The sequence below is a fragment of the Microtus ochrogaster genome, chromosome 15, assembly GCF_000317375.1.
Source record: "Microtus ochrogaster isolate Prairie Vole_2 chromosome 15, MicOch1.0, whole genome shotgun sequence".
NCBI lineage: Eukaryota > Metazoa > Chordata > Mammalia > Rodentia > Cricetidae > Microtus > Microtus ochrogaster.
Genome location: NC_022017.1, coordinates 15,496,352 through 15,512,997, shown reverse-complemented (window position 1 = coordinate 15,512,997; position 16,646 = coordinate 15,496,352). Strand labels below are relative to the sequence as shown.

General features: G+C 53.4%; 1 protein-coding gene across 2 annotated transcripts in view; it reads right to left on the bottom strand.

The window, feature by feature from the left end:
• Positions 1 to 16,646, bottom strand: part of Tmprss6 (transmembrane serine protease 6) — a 31,293-nt gene that overhangs the window by 2,502 nt on the left and 12,145 nt on the right. For both annotated transcript variants that reach the window (XM_013348731.1, XM_026782623.1), the window contains exons 7-16: positions 12,770 to 12,974; positions 12,014 to 12,150; positions 10,303 to 10,415; positions 9,975 to 10,084; positions 4,432 to 4,577; positions 3,994 to 4,092; positions 3,185 to 3,298; positions 1,750 to 1,866; positions 1,331 to 1,499; positions 91 to 362 (exon numbers count right to left, since the gene is read on the bottom strand). In XM_013348731.1, the coding sequence (XP_013204185.1) occupies positions 91 to 362; positions 1,331 to 1,499; positions 1,750 to 1,866; positions 3,185 to 3,298; positions 3,994 to 4,092; positions 4,432 to 4,577; positions 9,975 to 10,084; positions 10,303 to 10,415; positions 12,014 to 12,150; positions 12,770 to 12,974 (1,482 nt within the window). The remainder of the gene's footprint in view (positions 1 to 90; positions 363 to 1,330; positions 1,500 to 1,749; positions 1,867 to 3,184; positions 3,299 to 3,993; positions 4,093 to 4,431; positions 4,578 to 9,974; positions 10,085 to 10,302; positions 10,416 to 12,013; positions 12,151 to 12,769; positions 12,975 to 16,646) is intronic.

Here is a 16,646-nt window from a genome sequence, read left to right as displayed (position 1 = left end):
CAACGTTGGAGGGCCTGGAGATGGGACCCTGACAGTCCTCCCCCAAGCCTGCACCTGACATCCCAGATCCCGCCGCCTGCCCCTGCTCACCTCCCTCTCGCAGGGCTCCCCAGCCCGTGATCCAGCAGTGCTGGCCTGGCTCGAAGAAGTGAGAGCGTGCAGGCAGGCAGACGGGGCGCACGGTGGCTGAGTACACCACAGGGTGGTCCAGCTGCAGCAGGGCCACATCGTAGTCATGGCTGTCCTCCTCATGATACGGGTGCAGGAACAGGCGGCTCACCTTGAAGGACACCTCGCCTGGCCAGCGTGAGTTCTGCCGCATCTTTCCCAGGAACACTGTCCATAGCCTCGGGGAGGCCATGCTGGGTGGGAGGCAGGGGAAGGCATCATAGCCCAGCTGTTTTGTCTCCTGTCCAGAGACCCAGTTGGCAGCAGCCAGCTTTCCCCCTGGAGTCGGGGATCCTGTCTCCCTCTCTCTTCCTCCTCTCAAACCCCTGGCTGGTGTACAGTGCTGACTGAATACAGGCCTGGGTTCTTCCATGGGCTTCACCCCCAGCCTCATCTCTCCCTAGCGACCATCTGCAAAATGGGACAATTCTCTACTTCCATATTCTTAGGAGACTCTAATGATACACATAAGAAGAGCCCAGTGCCAGCCTGGGCTAGTGTTTCCCTGTTTGTAGCCCACTTTGCAGACTGGAAGCGGGTGAGGGAGGTCAGGGGCATGACTTGTGAAGGAATTAGCAGAGAGGTAAGAAGAGCAGGTGGACGGGGCAGAGTGTGCCTGGGGAAGACAAAAAGGCCCCCAGAATCCAATGGAGGACACAAGAGAGTTGGCTTCTGTTCTAGGGACCTGAGGGGTTTGGGGCTCAAATCTGGTTAGGACTGGAAGGGGTTCAGCTCACCAGGGAAAAGGGTTTGGGGGCCAGTGAGATGTCCCCGAGAACTTCCTTGGTCCCACCCAGCACCCCCGTCACAGTTTAAATTATGGTAGGGGCTATGGCTTGTGACCAGCTTGGGCGGTTGTCTCCTTTACGACCTCCCTAATGTCCAGCGCAGCCCCTGGTGTGAGGAGGAGCACAGCTGTTGGCTCACTAGAATGAGTAGATAATTGTGGCATTGACTTAAAGCCAGCGGAGAACACAGGAAGCTTGAATGAGCATAGCAACACACAGCATGTTAGGGGCAGTGCCAGACCAGATCCCACCTGTCATGGCAGCCAGTCAGGGGGTCTTCTCTACCCTCTCCTCTGTCTGCATACAGTTTGCACACACTGTACCTCCCGTGACCTTCCCTCCGCCCACCTCCAGGCCCTGTGTTGGCCCTTCACCTGTCCTCCTGGAAACAGTGGGCTGCCGTTAAGACCCAGCGGTCAGCGATGAGAGCACCCCCACAGATGTGTCGACCCCGAATCTGGAGGCTGGCCTGCCATGGCCACTCACCCTCAGAGGACACGGACCCGCCCACAATGCGGCTGGAGGGGCCCTGGAGGCCACAGTCTAGGGGTGGGAGAGGGCCAGGGGTGGACAGAGAAGGGGGGGGGAAGAAAGGCTAGTGAGAACGGAGACAGAAAACAAAGGAAAGTGATGGAGAGATGTGGGGGAAAGGAGAGATGTGCCCAGGAAGAGGAGATAGAGACAGGCACAGAACAGGCACATGGTGCCACTCCCCTCCCGTGTCCCCCCCCCGAGGATCCCTGCCCCCACCCAAGGCCTGGTCTTCATGCACAGCTGCAGCGGGCAGGCTCACCGCAATGTCGCTCGTCTGAGCCGTCACTGCAGTCCAGCTGTCCGTCACACTCTGGGTTGGGCTTCTTCACACAGCTCCGGTCCTCACACTGGAAGGTGAATGTCCCACAGGGCACTCCTGGGATGGAGGGGACCAGGCAGGCCACCGAAGGTGGGTCTCTGAGCCCTGAGGGAGCCTTCCAAAGTGAGACCCGGAAAAAAAATGGCACCAGGAGAGGCCAGGAGACTAGGGAGGGGTCTCCACACCAAAGGGTTCCCCAGGTCTTTTCTAGGGTCTCCTCCCACCCCTATGCAGCCCGGTCCCATTGATAGTGAGGCTGTGTTCCCTCTCAGACTAGAGCTGCTTGACCTCACACTCCCATGATGGCCCTGAAAGCAAAACCATGCTTTCCCTATCACACTAGAGACCCAAGAGCAGGGCCACGTTTCCCCGCAGTCAAAGACTCCCTTCCCTTCTTTGTTGTCATGGACATCCCAACCCCGCCTTCTCTGCACCTGTCCTTGCTTCCTTCCCTCCAGCCTGTTCAAATTCCATCTCTCTGCGGGGCCCGGCTAAAAGCTTACATCTAAGATGCTCCCCATGCCCCCCATCCTTCCCACACTACCACACGGGGTGTCCCAAAGACTTTTGGTCACCTGTCACGTCCTCTTACTAAAAGGGAACCCATTGGAGGGCAGGTACCACATCACTGTTGTCTTATTTCTGCCCCCTCACTGCACCTGGCCCATCACTTGGTAGCCTGCTAATGCTGGTTGGTTTGTCAGTTGGATGGGTGAGTGGATGGATGACCAGGTGGCTAGCAGACTGGCTGACTAGTGGAGGAAACAGTGGTCTCCTAGGAAGATAGTTGTGTATACAGAGAGATGGTTGCCAGGTCAGTGGATGGATGGATGAGCATGCAGTTATGTGAAATAGTGGATGGAAAGGGTGGTTCAGAAGTCAAGATGGAAGGGAGGATGGATGGATGGATGGATGGATGGATGGACGGATGGATGGATGGTGGATGGATGGGAGGATGGATGGATGATGGATGGGGTGGATGGATGGGTGGATGGATGGGTGGATGGATGGATGGATGGATGGGTGGGTGGATGGATGGGTAGATGGAAGGGAGGATGGATGGATGGATGATGGATGGATGGATGGATGGTGGATGGATGGATGGATGGATGGATGGTGGATGGACGGGTGGATGGAAGGATGGATGGATGGATATTACAGTTGGGTAATGGGTGAGTGGATGACTGAATGGATGTTGGATAGTTGGGTGGATGGATGGATGGATGCACAGACCTCTGAGCAGACAGCTGATCATGCTGTCATAGGTACAGGGGGTTGATGGTATTTGAACAAGAAGACAGAGACCTCTGTAGTAGAAGGTGTTGCTGTGACCTCCCTCTGATCTCTTTGGAGACCCTGGGCAAGGTCCCCCTACCTTCTTGGCACTGCTCTTCATCACTGCCGTTGAGACAGTCAGGCTGCTGGTCGCACACTCTAGGCAGTGAGATGCACGTGCTGTCCTCTCGGCACTGGAACATGGCTCTGCAGACTGTGGGCACAGAAGACCAGACCGGGGCTTTACAGTGGCAGCAGATGCTCCCTGTATCACGTGTCCGCCATCACAAATCCTTCTGATAGCAATCCTGGCAAGCCCCATTTCATTGGTGGGGACAGACATGAATGATGTGTCTGAGGTCCCCAGACATTCAGGGTCAAATACGAAATGTCTTCCTCTGGTTCTCTCCTCCCAGACTGAGAACACAAGGCAAGTGCAGAGCATGACAGCCCAGATGCCATAGCGCTCCGATGCCTGGGCAGTGGGTCTAGGGGCAGAGACTGGCATTTCTCACAACTATTCCCGAAAGCCCTAGTCTGGAGACCACCAATTCCTGCCTCTGGCCAGAGGGATGAGGGCCCCATTCAAGGAGAAAGATACAGGATTCCTACCCTGCATCCCATTTCCTGTCAGTCCCAGCCCCCAAACCATCCCTGCCTGGTCCTGCCTTCCCCCTCTTGGTTATTTTTTGGAAGACTAGCTAGGACAGAAATCTGAGCTGAGGGTCACAGCTTGAGCCACACTGCCTCAGGGGTGGCTCTGAGGAGGCTTCTTTCCCATGCTGCCTCCTTGCCATCCTGACAGTAAAAGAGCCCTGGGTTCTTGGGTACTCATAAGGGGGACTCATGGGGTCGAGTTAAATCAGTGCGAGGGGGGGAGAGGGAGAGGGACAGTGGCAGACTGCTCACCGCAGTTTCTCTCATCCAGGCCATTGGGGCAGTCCTTGATCCCATCACAGGCAGGGACACACAGTCCATTCACAGAGCAGAGGAACTCTCCAGGGCAGGCTGGAGAACCAGGGGAAGCCATGGAAACAGAAGGGTACCATTAGGACACATGGCATGAAGTATATGAATCTATATCCTCACACATGATCAGGTACCCATATACCTGCTCCAGTACCTATGTCCATGGCCCATGCAAAACCACATCCATATGACACACACAAAAAAAATACATGGAACTGTGCCCAGTGTGCACGCGCTCTTACATGCGGCGTGCGAACACACACACACACACACACACACACACACACAGAACCCTCACTGTAGTCTAGCCTCATAAATGTTTGTGCACGTCTGGGGACAGCAAAGGGGCAGGGTAGCCCCCTCCCCCGCCGTACTCACGGTTTGACTGGTTGTACAAACTGTAGTACACTTGCACACCAGGGCCAGTAAGGGAGATCTGGGAGGTGAAGTTGATGGTGACACCAGCCGAGGCCACCATGGGGATCCTCTCTGCATATGGCTGAAGGGTCCGGAAGCCACACAGCCTAGGAGTGACCAGGGATGGCTCAGACACATGGACTGGTTTCCCAGCCAAGAGAAGGAACAGCTGGGGTCCCTACACACAGACAGGACGAGGACCAGGCAGCCAGAAGCGGCCTCACCCACACCCCCTCTATCTTGATTTTCCTCTGCTGACTGCCTGCTCGGTCCCAGAGTCATCTTCTCGAAAGGAGCTTGTTCATGTCACATCCCTGCTCAAAGACCTGCAGTGGCTCTTCCCCATGGCCTGTGGGATAAAATTCAGTCCAGATTCTAGCCCCAGTCACCCAGAAGCTCTGAGAATCTAACACGCCGGTGGCCTCCGAGTCTCTCTTTCTTTCCTTGTTCCATAAGGAAAACCATCATTCCTGCCGACCTTAGGGTCTACAAAAGACTTCTGCAGAGGCAGAGGGCCTGCCTGTCAGTGGGCTGGCCAACTCTCTGCAGACTGCTGTCTCTCACCTCCCCACCAAACACAGGGGCTTGGCCTTCTTGTTTACAGACAGTTGACCAACCCACTGACCAGGTAGGCAGGCCTCCTTAGCCCATAGACAGCCGGCTGAGGAGCAGTACAAAGTAGAACAAGAATTCAGGCCCCTCCAACTGAGCTCCCTGCAGGAGGCGCTCTGGAGACCAAGCCCCCAAACCCCTGAGCTTCACATCAGGTTCCTGGTCAGACTCTGGCTTCAGGTGCCTGTGTGGCCTCACACCCGCTCATAGTTCTCAGAGTGCAGTTCAGAGACCTCAGGGGGCCTAGAAGGCATTCTAAAGGGCATGGCTCTAAGGCTGCTTAGCCCTTCTTCCCCCAATCTCTCGCCTTACCCAGCAGAATTCTCCAGACAGGTGATTCGTACCCCATAACTGATGTCAGACAGGGGTGTGAGGGTGCCAGTTCTAAACTATTAAACCGGTCATTAAATCTTCAAAAGATTTGGAGGTTCTATATTTGTGCCACTAAATGTTGGGGTGCTCCATCATTTCAAGGCAAATTAAGGAGTCCTGAGAAGGAGCATTTTGAGAATCTCAGAACACAGCTGTTTCTTCACAGAAAGGATCACCACCAGGGGGTGCTGAGAGCAAGCCTGGCCTTTTGTGCCACTCCCCTCCCCCCCTTTTCTTTTCAAGCTAAGGAAACATCCGTTCTTGTGGAAGAAAAGATAGAATCCTACATTGTTATCCTCAGAGGACAACCCTGGGAAGTGGGCTGTGCATTTGGGAAACGTGATTTTTCAAAAAACGTTATTTACATTAAAGCACACATTTTAAAGGAATCGCAGTAGCATCCCCTCACGTATGGGGAGACATTCAGACCCCCATGAACACCAGAAATTCCAGGCAGTGCCAACTGCCTGTACTGTGCTCTCCCTATACTCACGTCAAAGTTAAGTCTCTCTCTGTAAACTAGGCTCCGAAAGAGAGTGGTAACTAATGAAACACGTTTGCTTCTGAATTTTCCGCTTAAGTATTTCCGATCACAGATTACTGTGAGTAACGAAGAGAGAACTGATGAAGCACACATTTCTGAACTTCTCAGGTTTAACTCCTGACTCAGGCATTTAACCTGCATCAGCAAGGTTGCTGGCCAGACAGCCAGAGCCCAGGTGCTCTTAACAAGATGAGTACCACCAGGGGGCGTCCTGGAGCAAGCCCAGACCCAGGCTAAGGGAAATCCCCACTGTGTCTTGAGGGGGTTATTTATATAAACTTGTGTTTTAGTTATGATAACATAGTTATTACAGACTGTTATACTTAGAAAGGGCCCCAGGAAGTTGACAGGGCGAGTTGGAGCACCCCTGAACAAATGTAAGATTCAGGCATGTGGCACTGTTCCCATGCATGGCCCTCTGAGATTCCCGCCCTCCATTCCTCCTGCCCACCAGGCCCTCTCACCTGGGGAGCCAAGTGCTAGAGTCAGAAGGTGCTGGGGCCCTGTGTGGCCTGCCTTGCTGTTCCTGCCTTGCTGTTTCACCCCTCTGAGTTTGGGGAGAGTCTTTCCCTTGGGGCTTACTTAGCCAGATGCTCAGCGAGTATCCTGTCAATCTGGTGTATCAGCAGCTCCCCACAGAGGGGTGGATAGGCAGAAGCATGGGGAAGAGGAAAGGAGGGAGGAGGGGCCGGGCCTCACATGGCATATGCCTTCTTCTAAGAACAAGGGCCAAGCTGAAGGAAGAAAGGCAGAGAGACAGCACTGAGGAAGAGACAGTGGCTGGCTCTGTGGTGGCCAGGGCATTTGACTAGCACTGCAGAGCTCAGTTTGATGTAACTTTGTCACCTGACAAGCTGTGTGATTTTGGGAGCAGCAAACTCCAGGCCTCAGTGTGTATGGTGGTGGCACTGTAATCAGGTGACAGCCATCCCCTGCCCCCACCTCCTTGCAGGTATTTCCAAGAAGATCTGGAAAAATGGTTTTCGGGAAAAGTGACACCTGACACAAGGTGACAGCACATGGCACTGGCCACAGGGCCTTAGGGATGCAGAAGGGCCACCTAGAGCCAGGCCAAACCACAGGGGGGCTACTATGGGTCTTATCTCATAGCTGAAAGCTAGCAGAAAGGGTCAGGCAGGTCACAGGAGAGTGACATCACAGGAGAGGAAATAAGGGCAGGTTCCTGGAATGGGGGAAGCCGTCACTGCGGTAGCACCCAACGAGGAGGTTCTGCGAAACCCAGCAGCCAGCAGCCGGATCTTACAAGGACAAAATTCTCTACCACCTACAGGCCACCAGAGGATCCTGCCAGAGCATAAGGAAGAGCTGAGAAAAAAAACGGTGGATGGGGTGGGGACCAAGAGTGACCAGCCAGTGGGAGGGCCCCCTTGGCACCTGGGGGCAGGGGCTGAGTCGCCTTTCAACTGTACCCCTCAATGACTGGGCCAAAAGACCTGGTCTCCCTCTCCCCTCCTCTACGTCTCAGGCCCCAGCTACCCACACAGCAGATTTTCCAAGACACACTCTTCAGAGAATTTCCCAGCAATGACATATCATTATCAGCCCACAGTAACCAGAGACCAGGGCCCCAGGCCTCCATTGTGTTGCTCCCATCATGCCTTGTCTTCTGCCAGGCATGACCTAGGACCAGGAGACCGGTCTCCACTGGGGGGATCCTTCATCCCAAGTGAGGGCTGAGATGAGGTGGGACTTTTCCAGCCATTCTCAGAGGAACTGGCGAGAGCAGCAGAGATGGCCTCCTGTCCTACCAACAGGCAGGTGCCCTGGCTAGGAATGGCTCTCCTGAGAGATAGCACGCCATAGGCTGCTGGGAGCCTTTGTAGGGACACATCACACAAGAGTGAGCACTCTCGCAGGTGTGCACGCACATATGGACAGAGACCGCTGGCAGTCATGCCCAAGGGGCCCCAGCTGCCTGAGCTCAATGATGATGTCACAAGCCACAGGGGCTTTTGGCAAATGACTCAGCCTCCGGGCTCCAGGCAACAGTCCTGAAGTTTACAGCTGGAAACTCAGTTTGGAGGAAGGACATTTTGTAAAGTGTCGGGGTCAGGGGCTGTACTTGACGAATGCATTAATCTACTCATGAATTAACAGATGAAGGACGCTGTCATGCAAGGCAGTTTGGCCCTGCCTCCTCACGTAACCCCATCTGCCATGGCATGACTCAGCAGAAAGCCAAACTGATTCTGATGCCATGTTCTTAGACTTCAACCTTCACAGCCATGAGCCGATTAAACCTCTATTCTTTATAAACCGCCCTGCCTTGGGGATTTGGTTATAGTCACAGAAAACAGGTAGAGACCTGATCTCAGCATGACATCCTTGCTAGATTGTGGGGTGCGCATAACCCCTTTTCAGGCCTGCCTGGAACAGAGTAAGGGCCAGTTAACAATCACAGTTGGTATGTTCTTCGTCTACCATCGTATTTAGTCTTCAGCAGAAGGGGTCTACATCCCACGCCCTCTCTTTTGTAGAAAGGTCCTCCCATTTGCCACAGCAGGTCTGTGGAGGCCAAAGAACAATTTTTGGGAGTCGGGTCTTTTCTTCTACCATGTTGGTTGGTTCTGGTGATTGAACCCAGGGGGCAGGGCAGTTAGCACCTTACCCACTGAGCCTACTTGCAGGCCCTTTGTTTTTTATGATCGTTATTGGAGATTACTGGGGTGGAGCCCAGGGATTGCTACATGCTAGGTAAGCACTCCATCCTCACAGCCCATCCAAGCCTCAGCATACTGAGACGAGAGCCTGAGGCAGGGAGAGGTAAGGTAAGTGCCCAAGAAGGAAGCACAGGAGCCAGGCTTGGAGGACCAGTCTTCCTACCTGGAGCTGGTGAACATTGGGAGTGGCCTTACTGTGACCCATCTGGGTGACCCCAGTGAAATCAGTGCTTATGTTGAGCATTGAGCTCCAGGGTTCACAGCACTTGGCACAGGACCAGCCTCAACTAATGGGATAGTCAGGGGCACAGGGTGCAAGAGGGTGCCAAGCCCAAGGCTGTCATCTCTCCTTCTGGACTCCCAGAGATAGAGACATGACTCAGGGAGGGGTCGTGACTGAAAACACAGCGCCTTCTGTCATGGAACTCCAATGCCAGGGTTACCTAGGCTCTGATGAGCAAGCAAGAGACCAGCTACTATCAGTGTGGGCAGTGGCTGAGGGAGCTCTGTGAAAGGGAAGGAAAGCCATGGCAGCACCCTCCTCCAGGTGGTAGGAGACACCTCTGTTCCCTAGATGTCACGGGCTTATGTCGCAGTGAGCCTGTCACCCCAACAGCATGGGCCCACATCAAGCCTGGGCATGTTAACCTCCTTTCTGTCACCGTCCTGAGGAACTGGAAAAATCAAACATTGCCACTCTGTCTAGAATAAGAGCAACCAACAGGCAAACAGGACCTAGTAGTGTCCTTGGTTGCTGGCCCTGGGGGACTGTCCATCCTCACCTTCCTGGCCAACTCCAACTCTCCCCACACATACCTCACGCCTCAACTCCCTCTGACCCCTGCAAGCTCCCAAGAGGATGTTTCTTAGCAAGGAAGCCAAGGGTAGGAGCAGGGAACAGGGCAAACACTGCAGGGAACACAAGTGTCCAGGGCCACCCAGAGAACGGCTGTCCCTGTGGAAGCCAAGAGCACCAAAGATAATGGGGTCCTCTGGATGTAGGGGGGGTGAGGAAAAGGCTAGCAGTGCCTCTGTGTGCTCTCAGGCGCCCTGCACCCCTTCCCCACAGTTGGCCGAACTCAGTTGACTCTAACTGGGATCGCTGTATAAGACACCTGACCGAGGCCTTCAGGGCATCTAGAGAAGCTGGGCTGGAGTTGGGGGTGTCAGGACAGTGGGGACAGTCAGAACGGTAGGCTCGTCCAGCCTCAGCTTCCACTCACTCTCCTATCTCCCAGGCCAGGCAGGGGTAAGGGGGCTTGAGGTCCCTGTGAGGAAGGGGGAGGGGAGATTACCTCCTGTTCTGGATCACCCACTGGCCTTGGGTACATAACAGGTTGTACTTCTGCCTCCTCAGTGCATAGGCATCAAACCAGAGCGCCAAGCCGTAGTCCAGAGAGGGTACCTGGGAAAGAAGGGCAGGTCATCATGTGTATCATAGGGTATGGCCAAGTTGGGGCACCAATCCCCTCAGATAAGCTAAACCACCACCATTGCAGCAGGCTTTGTACTTAGCCTGTGAGCCCTTGGGCAGGACAGAATGTCACCACCTCCCATCCCAGGTGCTGAAGCCCAGTGGATTGCTCTGAGCAGAGGGCAGGCTCCAGGTGGGGTGGAACTCACCGTGAGATGCCAAGAGCAGTGGGTTCTGGGTGAGTAGTAGCTGGGGTAATAGGGTGTGTGGAGGAAGCCCTGTAGATCCAGCCGGCCCTCCAGTGTCAGGTTCACCTTGCAGTCTGGGTTCAAGAACAAGTATTAGGCTGGGTCCCTTGGTCCTCCAGGGACCTCACTGCACCCCACTGCCTCTAACAGCAAAGCCTGGAGCCAAGCATGACTGTGTATGTGTGCCTCAGTTTCCTCATCTACAAAATGGGGAGAAGAGTGCTCACGCAAGTAGTGAGCAGGTGCAAGGGGCATAGTGCATTCTATCTGCTGACCGGGTTGATCTTGCCGAGTAACCTGAGCAGTGCACTTAATAGCTTCACAGCATGTGAAATATGCTCACAACCGGCCTCACGGTGCAGCTGTGGCGGGCACTGCACTTAGCAGCTTCACAGCATGTGAAATATGCTCACAGCAGGCCTCACAGTGCAGCTGTGGAAGGAAGGCTGCTCCTCTGCAAAGAGGTTTGGAAGGGCTGAGGGCATAACTCCATGCTAGAGCATTTGCTTAAAATGTGTCAAGGCTCTAGGGTCCATCCCAGCACCACACACAGACACACACACACACACCACACATATATACACACAGACCACACACACATATCACACAGATACACACACACCACACATATATACACACATATCACACACACACCACGCATATATACACACAGACCACACACACATATCACACACACCACACATATATACACACAGACCACACACACATATCACACAGATACACACACACCACACATATCACACACACACCACGCATATATACACACAGACCACACACATATATCACACACACCACACATATATACACACAGACCACACACACATATCACACAGATACACACACACCACACATATACACACACAGATCACACACACATATCACACAGATACACACACACCACACATATATACACACAGTCCACACACACATATCACACAGACACACACACACACCACGCATATATACACACAGACACACACACACACACACACCACACAGACCACACACATACACATACATACACACACAGAGAGATGAAATTTAGACAAGAGGAGGAAGGGCTGGTCGAATCAAACAGATAGAAGCTCAGGACTCAGGGGTGGAACCTCGGGTTCTCTGGTCACTTCTCCCTGGCCTATAGACTGTAGTGTCTGGGAACCCAAAGAGAATACCAGTTGTTAGACCCTGCAGGGTCCAGGAGTGTGAGAAGAAACAGACAGACATGGCAGGGAAATAAACACAGCTATAAATAGCACGGGGCCCTAAAGAGGCCCCAGCCCTAGCTTAGGTAGAGTCCTCAAGTTTAGCTCTGCTAACCCAGAGGACAACCAGGGGACAGGGTGGTGTGGGACAGGAAAAGGGAGGCAGAAAGAGGGCGGATGAGGCTATGGAAGAGCCAAGGAGAACTCCTGGGGGGGCCCTGCCAGGACACCTTTGCTGGAGGCTGCCAGGGCCCAGTCTCAGACTTGCTAAAAATGAAGTTGGCCTTGGAAGGAGTGTAAGGGAGAAAGGGGGAGGGGGAACAAGGGAGGAGAGGAGAGGAGAGTGAAGACTTCCGCACTCATTCCATTGCCAACAGGAAAGGTATAAGGCATGGCACCGGAGACTAGGGCCCGTGTCCATGCCCCGCTCCGTCCCTGGGAACCCTCACCCTGGAAGGCCACAGACTTCACCGAGAGCATGAAGGGGTCATAGTAGCTGTGCAGGCCTTTCTTCCACACCACTGCCATGATGGAGCCTGACGCCAGCACCTCCATCACCGGTTCCTGGCGGCTGCACCCATAGACCCTGATAGGACAGAGAAGAGTGCAAGATAGCGTGACCAAGAGACACGGGAATGACACCACCTTTTTCCCCCGGCACAAAGTAAGTCCTCAGCAAACAACAGCACAACTCAGCACTGCCTGCCCACTTCCTGAAGAGCCTTCTGCGCACCCTGGAGGAGAGGGTCGCAATGCTCACATTTCTTGGATATTCTCTACTTGGCACAGATGGTGAGATGTGGGATCTCACAATCTCGCCAAATGGTGAGCAATGGTATACACCCATTTTACAGATTGGAAAATCTGAAGTTCAAAAGGGCAAAATCCCTGTCTTGAGGCACACAGCTAGGGTGCAGCAGAGCGGTGGTTGAAATACCAGGCTGCTGCCAGATTTTAGAACCAGCTAATAAGCCACGTGTCTTCCCAAAGTGGACCTTCTGGATCACCTACAACAACTGCTTAGTTACATCTGGATAAGGAAACCAACTCTGAGAAGGGACCACTGCTTGGCGCTCGCCCTTCTGGCCTCCTCTTCCACTGCCCCCCACAGCAGCCATATGGGCCTGAGGCTGCAGCACCTGATCCCAGCATACAGAGTGTGACCTTTGACCCCGGGTCTCCCTCACGACGGGTCATGGACTCACGAAGTGATGAGTCTCTTCTCCAAGGGCCCAGCTGCATCATACATGGCCACCCGGTCTCTGCAATCCACCTGGGTCCACTCGAGCCGCACTTTGAGCATGAGGTCCTCAGGCCCCTGCAGGTGCCACAGGCAGCTAGAGGCCTGCTGGTCAGGCCCCCTCAACGGGAGGACCTGGCCTGGCTTCACGTAGCTGTAGTGGTAACAGCCTGAGGTGGAGAGGGATAGAGCCCTTAGCCAGGAAGAGAGACTGGGAATGGCCCCGGAGACTTCCCCAGCCATGGTAAGAGGGCAGGGAGGGGAGGGGCTGGGTCAGGCTTGGGCGCTCCACCTTCCTTTCCCCTGTAGCTTCCCTGTCCAGCCCCCGACTCACACATTCACTCATTTACTCAACGAACTCCCTGAGCCCTGTGTGGCGGAATGAATGCTAGATACAAAAAGCACAGAAGATGCAGGCCTTGGACCCAGGTGCTGCAGGGATGGCAAGGAGGTTATAACACAAGCAGAGAGGCCTGAAGGGAACTTTGCAGAATCTTATCACGGAGCAGGTGTTGCAACAGAGGCCAGCCCGGATCACATCAGGACCAGCACTACTCTGTCCTGTGGCCTTAGGGAGCCATAGAAAGCTAAGCAGGGTTAAGGCTCTACAGTCTGGCATGGATTCCCCCTGGAGTGACGCTGAGGATGGTGGTCCACACTCACAGGGCTGCCACAGACTGAGGACAGCACATACCGAGGTACTCCACACGGAGCCAGAAGTGCCTTAAGTGGTGACTAAAAACGGTGACTGATCTTGTGGCCGTGAGGAGAGAAAGGGAGAGGAGAAAGCTCTGTGGCTTATTGCCCCGCAGCTGTCCCCACTGGAGGCTCAGCCCCAGCCAACCTCACAGCCACCGTCACTTCGCACCTCCCCTTGCATCTCAACCCACAGACCCCACACCCCAGGATGTCCTCCCCTGTTAAATTCAACCTAATTTAATATGTTCCGTTTCCTTATTAAGTATAATGAATTAAATGCGCTTAGAAAATGTAATTTACTTAAATCTCATTTCATCCATGAGCTTGGACGCCACGCCAGAGCCAGCAAAGCTGTGTCTCTGGAGCACCCAGGAAGCCTGGCCCTAAGCTTCATGAGGCAAGGAGGCCAGGCGCTCTGCCAGCAACAGGTCTGGGGCATCTGGAACTGAACCTGAGGTGGCGGGAGGCAGTCGGGTGTCCCTAAAAATCACCCTGGCATTGACATGCCTCAGCTGTGTGACTCTTGAGTTCTGGCATACAGAAACAGTCATAATCCATGGCCTATCAAAGGCCAGGAAGAGTCTGAGGCTACAACCTGTCATTCAGCACCCTCTCCTGCCCTGGCCACCCAGACACCAGTGGGGCACAGATCTCCTAGGCACAGGGGCTGCCCAGGCATTTGCTTGGAGTAGGGAGAGACTTCTCCACTATTTGGCTTCTCGTAGGTGTTTTCTCATGGCTTAAGAGGCCATGTCTTCTCTGGCCAAAGTGTTCTTCCCCGTTAGACCCAACTCCCAGCTCCCCAGGGCTCACACCTGACACCGGGCCTCTAGGAAGACTTTGGATGCTGGGTCAAAAGCTGCTCCCTCCTTCTTCCCTGGATTCTGTTATCTGGCTCCATCCTCTGCCTTGCTGCTCAGTCCACCTCCATCCCCTGCACAGAAATGTTCTTTCCCTCATAGCATGTCCGGTCTGGAGCTGGTGCCTAGCTTGTGATACTGTGTGTGTGTGTCTGTCTCCCTGTGGGGGTGAGAGCTCCTCCCCAAGGGTGTGTGTTGGAGGGGATCAGTCACCCAGGTAGCCACAATGCAAACAGGGGCCTGGCATGGAGGATTCAGTCTACTAGAAAGGTTCCAGCAGGTTGCGTGTGGTTTCTGACCACGTGACTGGCATGCATGGCTGCTGGGTTCAACCCCAGCACTGAAGAAAGAGAGGGTTTGAGTTCTCATCCACCTTTTTCCCTCTGTGCCCTGGAGGGCAGGGGGTCTGCTGGGTACCCACATAAGCAACAAGCACAGCTCCACCACCAGAAATGCATCAGAACCGACATGGCGTAGACCGTGGCCTACATGCTGACACAGGACTGGCTCCGGACGCTGGCTATGGTTAGCAGTGGCTGCCGAGACCCAGAAACGTCTATCCTGGGCCACCCAGGGTGATCAAGCTGACATTGACACCTTGCTGACCATGACCTTTCGAAGGAGCCTCATAAAGCAGATAAGAGGAGGGTAGTGGTGCATTTGGGGTGTTATTTTCATTTTGACAGGGTCTCACTATTGTAGCTCAGGCTAACCTCAAAGTCCCATGACCCCGCCTCATTCTCCTGAGTTCTGTGATCAACACATGTGCCACCCCACTCAGCTGTGTGATGCTACAAAAGCCGTCTCCTGGGGTGAGAGATAAAGCCACACAGGGGGAAATAAAGCAGAAAGAGGGTTGTGCCAAGAGCTTTCCCAACCACATACAGAGCTCTCAATATGGCACCCCTGGGTCCTGAGGGGCCAAGGTCAGACTTTTTTCATATTAACACTAAGACCCCTGTTTCTTCTGTCTACTGGACATAGCAGGAGAGGACCTTAGCCCTGTGACCTGTGATGTCACAGCAGACCAAATACAAGCACCCACAGAACAGCCATTACTGACACCAACGGACAGATGTCACAAGACCGTTCTTCAAAGCAAACTGGTTTTAGGGAAAACTTCCACTTCTTATAAAAGTATTTTGTTGATATGAACGGGCTCGTTGTTATTTTAAAAATAAAGTCCAGTGTGGTGGCCCACACCTGAAATCACGGCACCCAGAAGACTAGGGCAGGAGGATTGAGAGTTTGGGGTCTGTCTGTGCTACATAGGGGATCCTTTTCTTAAAAATAAAATTTAAGCCTGTGCAATGGCAAACACTTTTAACCCTTGCACTCAGAAGGCAAAAGCAGGAGTAGCTCTGTAAGTTCAAGGGCAGCCTGGTCTACAGAGCAAGTTTCAGGACATCCAGAACTTTACAGAGAGATCCTGTCTAAAATAAATGTACAATAAATCAATAAAAATTTAAGTTTTAATGTTCAGTGGATCAACAGATGACTTCTCAGTCATTCAGTTTCAATTGGTAAATATGCCTACAACTTGTGGGAATGAGCATCTCAAAGTCCTCAGCCACTCCTGAGGGATCAAGGAGTCCTGAGGGGCATTGCGCTAGGTCAGACAGGAAAAAGATGATGGAAATGTCAAAGGCTTTGCAAGTTAAGAGGCAAAACTGGGGCTGCTATGGGGGAGCTTCTAGAACAAGAAAGAAAACATGTTTCCACAAGACCTTTTCCCGTCATTTACAAGTGTGAAATCACTCTTAGCTCATAGACACCCCCTGCCCCCCGGCACATAGCAGAGCGGACTGCAACTGCAGCTCGCTCACCTGTCCCCAAGCCCCCTCTAGCAAGCAGGAGTGAGGGTTGGCCCAGATTCATTGTGACTTCTGGGGACAGGCTCTTGAGGGCTGTGTGCTAAGGAAGAAGCTGCTAAGCCACAAGTGATCTTGGCTCGCTGGAAAAGTCAGTCCAAGGTCGGAGCATCACTGCTGCTGAGACAGCAGCCAGTTTGTATCTAACTGTGCAGTGTCACAGATGGCAGATGGATGAGTAGTGCGCGTAGACAGAAGATGGATATACACATAGATGATAGAGACACAGAAAGAGGATAAATACACAGATGAAGGTAGGTGACAAATAGGGGGATGATAGATACGATGGATAGCTAGATGATAGGCACATAGAACGATGATAGATGATAGATGGATAGACAGATAGATAGACAGATGATAGATAGGTAGATAGATGATAGATAGATAGATAGATAGATAGATAGATAGATAG